This window comes from Echinops telfairi, unplaced genomic scaffold (genome assembly GCF_000313985.2).
Source record: "Echinops telfairi isolate 266 unplaced genomic scaffold, ASM31398v2 ScPeMD7_5868;HRSCAF=6743_1, whole genome shotgun sequence".
NCBI lineage: Eukaryota > Metazoa > Chordata > Mammalia > Afrosoricida > Tenrecidae > Echinops > Echinops telfairi.
The window spans coordinates 7,599,230-7,612,282 of NW_022109768.1; the positions used below are offsets into that span (position 1 = coordinate 7,599,230).

Consider the following 13,053-nt stretch of genomic DNA (forward strand, 5'->3'; position numbering starts at 1 on the left):
GAAAGGGGGAAGGAGGAGGGAGAATGGTGGTAGGGGGAAACTGAGATGATGACATGAGGGGAACAGGGCACTAACCCACCCAGGGGGAGAGGTATTGGTTGTGTGTCCACAGAATTGGAATCTGCATACAGACCCCACTGTGGCACATCAAACCAGGAGGGCACTTAACACATGGAGGAATGCATGAAAAGACTGGACTACAGGGCTGGCCCCAACCACAACCAACCTGACCCCCACCCTGAAGTGTGTGCCACAGAGAACGACACTAGGCCTTCAGGTGGGGGAAAGGTACCAACCTCCCATGCCCACATGGGAAGCAAACCAAGAAGGAAAAAGAGAAGGGGGCAGTCAGCCTAGACTCCATATAGGCACACCACGCCCAGAGGATGAGGTCCCTGCACGGAGCTGCTGGGGCACAGAGAGGACCAACAGCTCAAGACATGTTGTCCCCTAACTGGAGCATAGAGACAGGGGACAATAATGGGGACACACGGCGGGGAGACAGTGTGGGAATGGAGCATAACAGATAAGCAACTGGAGTAAAGCTGAGCCACAGAGCCCCCGAGGAGCCCCAAGAATGGACTTTGGGTGAGGAGGGGCAGCCCCAGGAGCTCCCTCAGGACCAGGTCGAGAGTCTCATGGAGGCCAGCAAACAGACCTGGACCTATGTAGGGTTTTTTTTTTTTCTTTTTCTTTTTTTTTTTCCTCGCGTCTTTTTCTCTTTCCTCTTCTTTCTTCGACCGTAGGTGTTCTTATTGGTTGGTCTAGGACATGGATGGTTTGCCTAATTATATGGGTTGGACCATGAGAGGGAAGTCTGGGGAGAAGGCAATGGGGCCAATGGCCCTGGGAGGTAGAGGGGGAAGAAGGAGGTGGGGAGAAGGGTGTGGGGAGAAGGGTGTGGGGAACGGACGGTGTCATGGACAGGGGAACAACTAGGGAAGTGGAACCAGCATCTAGGAGAGGGTAGAGATTCCTCTCCAAGCTAGTGGAGAGGAAGCACTAAGAGGTGGAAGAAGGGGAAAGTGATGGCGGGGCAGGAGGAGGCAAAAGGAAACAGAGGCAAGCTCTAGGAAGCAAAGGCATAGACAGGGAGATTAACAGCGGTGTGCACTTATGTAAATACATTAATGCATAACAATAGTGGCATTGGCCTATGTACATATATTTATAAGAAAGATTTTTAAGAACACCTATATCTCTATTTTCATTCATTAGAATGCCTCATATTTGTCACAGAGTAAAATAAATTCCACAAACACCATGTGCCAGGAGTATTTGAAGTGAAGCATGGGATAGGAAGATGAACAAGTATTGGGGTGTTGAAAGGATACTACCAAAACCTCAGTAACTACATGCAAACAAAGCAACCATGGCCATTTGTCCCCCTACCATCACCCCCCAGTTATTTCCCAGGGTCAGTGAGCATTTATTCAAGGTAAAGAAGAAATTAGCAAGGCAACACTAGAGACTTTGAATGGACACACGTCACTTTGCAAGTATATACAGTCAAGACATCAAACCATGCATTGCACTGGGAAAGACTTCACTACAATGCTGAAGAGCAAGGATGTTGCTTTGAAGACTAATGTATGCCTGACCCCAACCACGGTATTTTTTTAAAAATCATTTTATTAGGGGCTCATACAACTCATCACAATCCATACAGACATCAATTGTGTAAAGCACATTTGTACATTCATTGCCCGCATCATTCTCAAAATATTTGCTCTCCATTTAAGCCCCTGACATCAGCTCATTTCTTCCCCTCCCTCACCCTCCCCCCAGCCACGGTATTTCCCATCACCTCGTCTGCCTGTGAAAGTTGGACAGTAAATAAGATAAGAAGTATTGCTGGAACGTGAGTCCTTTCTCCCTGGATGTTTTGCTTCTGTGCATTTGATTTATGGGGCTGCTGCTGAACCTACCTTGGACTGGCAGAAAAACAAATGAATTTGCCTGAGAAGACATAGAGCCAGAATGCTCCTTAGAAGGGTGGAGAGACTTTGTCTCAAGTTCTTTGGACATGTTATCAGGAGAGATCCATCCTTGGAAAAGGATATCATCCTTGGTAAAGTCAAGGGTTAATGAAAGAGAGGAAGGCTGTCGACAGATGGCTTGATGCAATGGCCGCAACAGTGCCCTCAAATACAACCACAGTTGTGAGGGTGGCATGGGACCAGGTGCGCGGTCTTTTGTACTATTGTGCATACGGTCACTATGAGTCAGAACCAACACAATGACACCTAACGATAGTAACACAGGCAAAACCTTCTGTTACGCGATTGCAGTCTTTATCATCCAAGTAGAAACCATTCACAGCTTGACATCAGCTGTGACAGAGATTCAGTCAGGGATCTTAATGTAACTGCTGTAAATCCCAGATGTCCACTGGGGGACCCAATTCCTTACAGGCAGCACGACACAGCAGTTAAGAACATAGAAGCCCCAAAACCAGGGAGAAAAAGCTTAAGTTCCAACTACAGTGAACCCCCGCCACTTTGCGCTTCGACTTCCGCGGCTTCACTCTATCACGGTTTTTGCGTAACAGCGCATGCTCTGTCATTACTGCCACTGATTGGCTCACTGTACACGCTTGATGCCATAAATAATAAATGATAATTGTAACGTCCAAAATGTTTTACTGTATTTTCCCTTTCTCGTTTAATAAATTGGGTAATACGAGTGTAATGGTGACTGAAGGGTGTTTTTTCATGTCCTCTATGCTCTAACTACGAAAATATTTGACTTACAAATAAGAAATCCTACTTCGCGGAATTTCATTTATCACGGTAGGGTCTAGAACCGATTAACCGCGATAAACGAGGGTTCACTGTACTTCTTATCACTGGTGCAAAGGGCAAATAAGCCAACCTCTAAATCTCAGCTTCCCTATCTGTAAATGAGTCAGATAATGCAGCAAGTACAAGAACTTCAAAAAGTTTGTGGCAAATTTCCATTATCTTTTAAATCCATTTTTTCCAGAAAAGTCTTGCAGCTCCCTTTTTCTGCCCAGAGCAGTAGAAGGGTTAAACAGGATACAGCTGGTAAAGTACCTCACACAATGATTGTTCACAAGAACTCAAACCAAATCCATTGCTATCATGCTGAATTCTGACTCAAAGTGACTACATGATTCAAGGCCCTAAAAATATACACAAGCAGAAAGGCACATCTTTGTCCTCTGGAGTAGCTGGGTGAGTTTGAACTGCCAACCCCACAGCTGGTAGCCAAGTCCTTTAACCACTGCACCATCAGGGATCCTGTGCACAGAACATATGATATTGCTACCACTTAACAGACTAAGAAGTAAAGAACTCTAATCCACATAGCAGTGGCTCATCAGTAGCAGAGAGGAAAATAGAAGTGATGAGGCCTGGGCAGGTAGAAATGGGGAGAAAAAGACCCGGCCAGGCAGTGCAGATTTGAATGAATAACACCAAACCCACAGACAATGAAGAGAGCAGCTTAGGATTCACTTCCCTGGGGAATCTGGTTTCCTTTATGCCACATACACTGTCCATTTCCATAGTTGAAACCCTCCTGAAAAACTGACCTTGTCTTATAGCTCTTAGACTTTGTATTGGTATCATGTTTAATTCCCTAAGTACTCTTCCTTACCTCAACCCTTTACAATTTGTTACTCTTCAAATGAAAAGTTCTATTCTTGTTACCTCTTGAAAGACCTTATTATGAAATTATATTTTTTCTTTTAAGGAAATAAGGCGAAGCAAGCAAGTAAGCATATATATGTATATATGGAGGAGGAAGAGCCCCTCTCCCCAGAATGATGAGTTAGCACAGGATTTCTCCAGCTCTTAAGTCATTTATTTAAAACACAATCTAATGTCTCATACACATAATATATGCATTTCACAAATATTTAGAAGCAGCATTATTAAAGCTTAATTTATACAAAACTTCTAGGCCATTTATTCGCAGAATTCACTGCATGTCCAATGGTAAAGATAGATTCGATATACCACTCATCTGCCTACAAAACTAACTGGTATAGCCAAAAGGGGCTGTGAGTGGGCCTAGGAGACCATTATAAGCTCAGCCTCAGGCCTCATTGCCAACATTCTGTCCTCCGAGAAACCTTCTCCAATCAGCTCAAATAATGTGGTCTGCCATCACGTTACCACTTCATCGACAGTACCTCAGCTGAAACTGTTTTACAGAGTGATTGTATGTTCAAGCTTTCTCCTAGTATGTGAGTTCTCTGACAGTAGACACTACACCAGAACCTGGGACAACATCGATCTGTTTGATAAAGTGCCCAGGTATCTTGGAGGAGATTTCATAGACCAAAGAACCAAACCAGTGGTCAGAGTCAATTCCAACTTGGGACGACTCCAAGCGTGCAGACTGCAGCTGCATTCACAGGGCATGCAAGGTTAGAAAGGTGATCTCTGAAGGTCGTCTTTCAGAATCTAGGACATTGAGCACTAGAGAAGATTTGCACACCTGAAATCCAGCACCATCTGCCATGTTCATTGACTATATAAGGAGACTTCAAAAAGCTCATGCAAAAATTCCATTAACTTTTTACTCCACTTTTAATGAATTTTATGAAGTCCCCTCATATGTGCATGTGTATGAAGGGGCTTCTAAAATTTGTGGGAAAATTGAATGAAAAGGTAATGGATTTTTTCTCCTCTACCAACATCTTTCCCTGCCAGCCTACATCTTTTGATTTTGGTACACGAATGTTATACAACTGATGGGTTAATAAAAAATGCCAAGAGTTTCAGTTTCTATTACTACTATTAAAATCAGGATGGATAAACAATTAAATGTAATTTGGGTTCTTATGGAGACTCATTTGGACCTAAATACCTCCTCAGTAACTGCACTTTGGTTTGATTCCACCTTGAAAGAGGCTGACCTAAGTGTACCAAACTAGGAAATTTCCAGTAATTGATTTCTTCAGCACTGAGTTTTTCTTAAATGCCCAAGTTAACTTAGTGGAAAAGTAAAAGTGTCACTTTCCAAAATAATTAAAATTCTCTTGCACTTCAAAAGTGCAATTATTTTATAGTTGCCTGTAGAGTAATAGTAAGAAGATAAAACATTTTAAAATTGAGCATTGAACTTCACAGATCCGTGGATCTAATTTTCCTGTTGCTTTGCAATGAGCTCATATTCTTGGTTATCTGCTTAAAACTTCTGCGTGATGGGATCACTTAGGGATTGCTCACTGGAAGGCGAGCTGAGACACAAAGAGTTTTAAGTGGACATGTACAACAGTGAGGCTCATGGCAATAGCAACAGGAAAAACAAACCCACATGCAAGTGGGTCCACGCAGTTTAACTGCCTGTTGTCCCAGGCGTCAACTGTAAATTATATGGGGACTTCTGACTGCAAGGCAGGTCAGCCCCTCTAACCTCCTAATTGTTCAAAGACCAACTGTACTTTGGAATGAGAGGGAGAAATTATTTTGGGCATGGGCCCTGCCAACCACTTTACTGGAGTCATACCCCTAACTCCCTAATTAGCAGTAGAACATTAGTCGTTTTGTTAGTTTTTCAGAACTCATGCTCCAGCAGGTCAAAGTCAACTGAGGCCATCAGGTAGGCCATAGATAATCGCTGACTCGCGGTGACACCACGTGGTCAGAGTAGAATTATACGTAGTCACAGGGTTCTGTGGCTTATGTCTTGGAAATTCATCTTCAGACTTTTCCGCTGAGGCACTTGTGGGTGGACTTGATCCTGCAACCTTTCAGTTACTACATGAATGCTTAACTGTCTGTGCTACCAGGAACTGAGGGAGAAGGTATACACTTTTAGTCTAGGAATAACCCACCAGTCTCTAATTCCACATGAAAGGAAACTAGAGAGTTGAGGTCATTTTTTCTCAAAATCACAGTTAGTAGAATACAAAGGAACCTTGCTGGCTGAAGTCGGAAGAATTTAAATACTTGCTGATGAAGATCAAGGTTTGCAGCCTTCAGCATGGACCACACTTAATGTAAAGAATTCTCAAATGTTCACAACTGGACCAATAGGTAACAGCATGATAAATGGGGAAAAGGTTGAAGTTATCAAAGATTTTGTCTTGCATAGATCCCCAATCACTGCTTACTGAAACAGAAGTCCAGAGATCAAAAGACACATTACATTAGTTAAATCTGCTGTACAGGCCTCTTTAAAGTATTGAAGAGCAAGGATGTTACTTTGAGGATTAAGGTGCATCTGATCCAAGCCATGGTATTTTCCACTGCCTAATATGTGTGTAAAAGTTGGACATTGAATAAGGAAGACCAAAGGAGAAGTAATACATTTGAATTTTGGTGCGGGGAGAATACTGAAAGTACTATGGACTGCTAAAAGAACAAACCAATCTGTATTGGAAGAAGTAAAGTCAGAGTGCTCCACAGAGGCTAGGGTGGAGAAACTTCATCTTACACACTTTGGACATATTGTCAGGAGAGACCAGTCCCTGGAGAAGGACATCATGCTTGGTTAAATGGAGGAGCGGCGTAAACAAGGAAGGCCCTCGATAAGACGGACTGACACAGTGGCTGCAACATGGGCCCAGGCATCGGAACAATTGTGAGGACGGCACATGACCATGCGACTTCATTCTGTTGCACATAGAGTCACTATGGGTCGGAACCAACTCGATGGCAGCTAACAACAAAAGTAAGCACAGGCTTCTGATTTGGTCACACATTATTCCTACTACCTTGGTCATATCTCTTCAGGATTTCAATTTTATAAATATGGTCAAAGGGTACAGAAGAGGACAAGATTTATGGAACAGAAGAAAGTCTATGAGTTCTGACCCTGTCATGCATTAAATTGTGTCCCCTCCAAAATAAGTTCCAATTTGGGTAGGCCATGATACCCAGTATTGTGTGATTATCCTTCATTTTGTGATCATCTGTAATTATGCTCCATTTTATGTGTTGTAATCCCTAACCTCTTGAATCACACACAGTCTTATAAGACTGAAGTCACACCTTCACTGGAACAATATTTTTCAATCCTATAAGAGATGGAGAGAGAAAGAAGAGCACATAGTGACCTGACTACTACCAAGAAAGAACTGGGAGTCCAGTGCATATTTTGGACCCAGGGCCCCTGTGCTGAGATCTCGGGGGAGGTTGAAGCCCACACATGGCCATCTCCAAGGAACCAAGTCCAAGCTGAAGAGATGGGACCTTCCTCCAGAGCCAACAAAGATTGGCTGGGTTCAACACCCTGGATTCAACACCCTGAATGTGGACTTTCAGCCTTCTGAGCTGTGAAAACATAAACTTGTCTATTACAACGACCACTGTGGCTATCTCTGTTATAGCAGCACCGAGTAACAAAGACAGTCCTTAACAAAGAAACTTGAAAATGAGTGACTTCAACAGCCTCAGTTGGCTACTAGAGACGTTCTAAGTCCTGCAGTCCCATTGTGGGGGGAGGTCAGATGTGCAGGCATTCCCTCCCCTGAGGGAATCAGTTGCCAGACTGCTGTCTCATCCCTCCACAGGGGTGGGCCTGCTCCCTACCTCTGGGGACAATGGACAGGTTCCTGTAGGAGGGGTTTGCACCCTACTGATAATGTTCCTATGGAGACCCAGAGACCAATCCCTAGACCACCCACTCATTGCTGTGTAACCTATAGTGCAGCCCCTTCCTGTGACGTATGTCTTTACCTGTAATTAGTGGGCTGGATTGCCCCCAAAAGGTATATAGGTGTGAGTCAGCAGGACTTCTCTCTCGGACTCTGAGCTCCTTGCTGCTCACTCCCTGGTCACTCCCCTCTCCCTTGTTCCCTTCCCCTCCTTCCCTTCCCCCTCTCTCCACGTGGACCACCAAGCTGGGCTGAGGTGAGCAATGTTGCTATGTATCATGCCTGACTGTATTATTATATTATCTCTCATGCTCTCGATGACTTTAATATAATACTTATATATCTCAACCGTACAATTGTGCATTACTGAACCCAGAAGTAGTATTACTGAACTAGTAGGAGTAGCAGCGGGTGGGGGCTGGCCCCTTCACCCCTCCATCAGCGTCACTTATTTTTTTTATTTAATACTACATCCCATGGCTTCAGAAGGCTCAATCTGATTTTCCCAGGATTGATTTATGAATCACAATTCCTGAAGAAGGGTGTTGTCTAGCTTTGAAGTACCAACAAGATCAACTCAGTGAAGTTCATTCAAGCTAGTAGAGATAAGCCAATGGATTGACGATGCTTTGGAGTTAGTGTAGTGTCAGGAGAGTGCTAGTGAACACTGGGATACTGTTTTCAGTCTCCGGAGAGTCTCAAGGTCAAGAGCAGAATCAAAAATCTGGGTCATGCAATTTTTTTGGTCATCTGAGTTCAGTGAGAATGGAGCTCTGAATCACTGTTGTATACAGCTATCTTGAGTCATCACTTTCTACTCTTCACTAAACACATTTAGGGAAGAAACAAAAAACTCATATCTCCTAAGTACAAATATCATAGGATGGGAAAAACAGAGAACAGTTGAAAAACAATGAAAAAAATTGCCTAAGAGACTCGTTATTAAGCACAATAAACTAAAAAAAACTAAGGTTAAATAAAGAAGATAATTTGGCAATATGGGTGATACTAAAGAACTATTTTTATTGACGCAAATAAAAACTTCAGTTGATTATAGTTCTTCTGCATGCCAAATCTGAACAGTAAAGTACACAAATTTAAAGACAAAGTATTTCAATAATTGAATGGCTGAAATTAAACATTGGTTATTTCTTTTCTTAAAATGCATTTCTATGGAGAATTTCATTCTTTTGTGGGAAACTCAAGAATTACACAAAGATCCTTTGTCTGCAGAATGCTATGGTGACAAGTGACTGGCCAAAATTTTCTTAGTTTGCAGTATTTCAGTACTTAGAATATTGTTGGAAACAAGTGGGCAGTTGCCTAGGCTATGATACACTTTTGTGTGTGCAAATATTGAACTATTTGTGTTTATTACATTGTGGTGCAATTGGACTCTACACATACAGTAGAAAAATTAACAAATGGTGATTGGAAGAAACATATTCACTGTTTATTTGCAGTTGAAATTATAGTTTGACAATGAGATCTAGGAGACTAATGTTTTCCAAGGTGGGTGATACCGCTCCCTGGGGGGAGGTGCTAGAATGATCCAGGAAGCAGCAAAAGCACATGCCTACATTTTATCCTGGATTATGGGTTATAGTAACAAAGCTTTTCATTGCCAGGAGTAGGGAGAGCAATACTTTTCGAAAAGGGGGCATTAGGCAGCAACCTCTGGGCAGTGGTAAATTCAATGTATAATAAATGGTCTTCCAAAGTGAGTGCATAAGCAAATGTGGCGAAGAAAGCTGATGGTGCCCGGCTATCAAAAGATATAGCATCTGGGGTCTTAAAGGCTTGAAGGTAAACAAGCGGCCATCTAGCTCAGAAGCAACAAAGCCCACATGGAAGAAGCACACCAGCCTGTGCGATCACGAGGTGTCAAAGGGATCAGGTATCAGGCATCATCAGAACAAAAAATCATACCATTGTGAATGAGGAGGAGTGCGGAGTAGAGAACCAAAGCCCATTTGTAGGCCACTGGACATCCCCTTATGGAAGGGTCACGGGGAGGAGACAGCCAGTCAGGGTGTAGTGTAGCAACGATGAAACATACAACTTTCTTCTAGTTCCTAAATGCTTCCTGCACCCCCTCCCCCCACTATCATGATCTGAATTCTACCTTGCAAGTCTGGCTAGACCAGAGGATGTACACTGGTACAGACAGGAACTGGAAACACAGCGAATCCAGGGTGGATGATCCCTTCAGGAACACTGGTGAGAGTGCGATACCAGCAGGGTGGAGGGAGGGTGGGGTGGAAAGGGGGAACCGATGACAAGGATCTATATGTAACCTCCTCCCTGGGGGATAGACAACAGAAAAGTGGGTGAAGGGAGAAGCAGGACAGTGCAATAGATGACAAAATAATAATTTTTAAATTATCAAGGGTTCATGAGGGAGGGCAGAGCGGGGAGGGAGGGGTAAATAAGGAGCTGATGCCAGGGGCTTAAGAGGAGAGCAAATATTTTGAGAATGATGAGGGCAATGAATGTACAAATGTGCTTTACACAATTAATGTATGTATGGATTGTGATAAGAGTTGTATGAGCCCCTAATAAAATGATTTTAAAAAATGCTTTCATCAAGCACTTTTATAATGCCAGCTACTATGCCAGGTATTTTTATATCAACAATTGCATTTGACCATCCATTATTAAAGCCTTGAAATATAATAAGTGGTCTTCATAATTAATGGTCATAACAATTATCTTTCTTATGAAGGCATTCATTGGAGCACATCCATTTTAGGTCACAAATACACAATATTCATTTCAAAATGGATATTAAAATTGTTGTGTCTTTTGAGACCACAGCAGGAACAATATTCCAAGGGTGTGTAAGTAACAAGTGCTTATGCAATAAATGTTGCCTTGGTCTTTCCTCGGGGTTTCGAAACTGCCCTAAGGTCAGTCAGAATATAGTGTACTCCATTTGAACCAGCTACACAAATGTTGTTTTAAGTACTTGACATGATCAACAAAAATAATCTCTTAACATTGTGTCTTCATTTTGATTCCCCAGCTGTCTTCAACTCTGAAGAAGTCTTGAAAACCAAATACGCAACCAACCAAAAGAAGCATGAAGTACACGTACACACACACACACACACACACACACTTAACTTTGGCTAGTCCAGTGGCTCAATAGAGAGATGCAACTCCTTTCATGACTCCTCAGCCTGGGTAATTTAACATTAATTTAGAGGTAAATTGTAGATGAAAGAACATAGAAGAGGGCTTCAAAAAGTTCATGGAAGGATGGAACAATTTCTCCCCAAGCTTTCTGAAGCTCCCTTGCATGCTCTAAAGCAGGGGTGTCAAACTGGCAGCCAGTGGGCTGCATGTGACCCCCAAGGTAATTTTTTGTGGCCCACGATGCTCTGAAATAAAATGAAAATAGGAAAAACTGTTATGAAGAAAATGGCACTTAGGGGAGATCAAGGCAATACCATACACACAATTCCCTCATTACATTTTATTTCAAAGCATTGTGGGCCACAAAAAATTACCTCAGGGTCCGCAGGCCGCCAGTTTGAAACCCTGCTCTAAAGGCATGATTTCCATTTGAAGCCTGACTCTTGCAGGTGTGTGTGGTGAGGCATGGTACTTAAACTCCTTATCTATAAAACGGGGATAAGGCCTTAAAGAGTTTGTGAATATTAAAATGGGATCAGGAAAGCAATTTGTTCAATTTTGTTTCCTTCCCTGTCAAGTCAATATTGCTCCAACTGCATGAAATAAGCTATTTTGAAAATTAGGAAAAGGTACATGGGAACTGACTTCAAGTAGGCATGCAGTCACCACATAACCCCGTCGGATTTGGTCTTTCTGGGTGTTGGTTAGTTCTAGAAAGCAGTTCTTTGCTAATAATTCATTTTCTTTCTGAAAGCAGAAAGAAACTATTAGAATACACCGCGAATGACCCAACATTCAGTTGAGTGATGCAAATTTGGCACTCCAGCGAATGCTTCCAATGGCTGTAACTTCCAATGTAACTAGTCATTCGCCAGGGAGGAGGAGAAGGGAGATTGACCTTGATTAACCTTGTTACCTTCAACACAGTGGTTCTCACCTGGGGAGCTTTTTTTACCATCTACCCAACCCACACTTCAAACCAATTATACCAGAATTCCTGAGGGTGGGACCCAGGCACCTGTGTATTTTGAAGAAGTCTCAAACTGACCCAAGATGCCGCCAAGGATGATTACCTGTCCTGACCTCATGTAGCTTCCGCAGTAAAGAGAGCGCCAAACTTAAAACTCTTCGGAAACACAATTTCAGAGTCGAGAAGGTACAACAAAGGTATAAGATCAGCCTTCTCCCGGGTCCCCGCAGAAGGCTGAAGAGCTAGAATTTACCAAGTAGCGGCTTACCTAGCTTCATAAGGGAGAGCCCCCTTTTTCGAACAGTCTTCACCTGAACAAAATTAAGCTCACTGATCTTAGAAGAGGCCATGCACTCTTACGTGTGTCTATTAAGATTTTTTTTTTCTTTCTCCCCAAAGGCAAATTTTTTAGGTGGGGGGTATACACGGGTGCTTACCCCCAACAGAAAGCTCGTAGACAAACACCCAGAACCATGCAATTCCCGTGGCCGCCTAGAAACCCTACCTTCCAGGTCTTCCCCCCACCCAGACCCCACTTCTAGCCCCAGGCCAATGGGTGACGGCGGGCCTGCAGTCACTGCACCTGCTGGCGCGCTCAGCAGCACCTGCCGCACCGCGCCCTCCCCATCCCCCTACCTTCCAGAAGCTCCTCCAGGCTGGTGACCTTCCTGCTGCCATCCATGGTGTAGATGGTGCGGACGCCCTGGGGCAGGTTCACATTGTCGGACAGCGAGCGGGTGAGCTCCATCAGGAGCGCGTCGAAGGACCGGAAGCGGTCGCTGGAGATGGCAAACACCAGGCCCTTGAAGTAGCGGTCCCCATTCCGGTAGAAGCGCGCCTTCTTGGCCTTCTTCTCGGAGCTGAGGGCCTGCAGGGTCCGCGTGCGGTAGAAGCTGCAGTGGGCACTGTGCGCCGGGCTGGGGATGAGCCCGTTGCCCTTGGGGCCCGAGCTGCTGCTGCCCCCGGAGGAGCTGGGCGCCCCTCTCCGTGGCCCCGGCCGCGGCCTTTTGTCCCGTTCCTCAAAGTGCTCTAGCTCGATACTCCTGGCGCTGGCCATGGCGCCGGCGCCGGGGGGCCCCACACAGCGCGGTCGTGGGCAAGCCTGCTGGCAGCCCCGCGTCACAGCCACAGCGGCGCGCGGACGTGGGACCGAGGAGCCCTAGAGCGCAGGGCCACCTGGCCGTGGCATTCCGCCCCCTCCTCGCAGGTGCGGCCGCAGAGCCGCCGGCTAAAGGTGGCCGCCGCGTCCAGCCGCCCCGCTCATTGTCCAGCGCGGCTCGCTCCGCGCCTCGCGCCTGCCGGGGAGTCCCACGCCCCCCAGAGCGCCTCCTCCGTCAGCCACGCCTCACAAGTCGCGCTCCGCGCGCCGCAA

At 44.7% G+C, this 13,053-nt stretch overlaps 1 protein-coding gene across 1 annotated transcript in view; it reads right to left on the minus strand.

Annotated features, from left to right (window-relative positions):
* Positions 1 to 13,029, minus strand: part of LOC101659326 (serine/threonine-protein kinase DCLK2-like) — a 67,281-nt gene extending 54,252 nt beyond the window's left edge. Inside the window, exon 1 of the mRNA XM_045295819.1 lies at positions 12,318 to 13,029. Coding sequence (XP_045151754.1) covers positions 12,318 to 12,738 — 421 coding nt within the window. The 5' untranslated portion in view covers positions 12,739 to 13,029. The remainder of the gene's footprint in view (positions 1 to 12,317) is intronic.
* Positions 13,030 to 13,053: the final 24 nt, after the last annotated feature.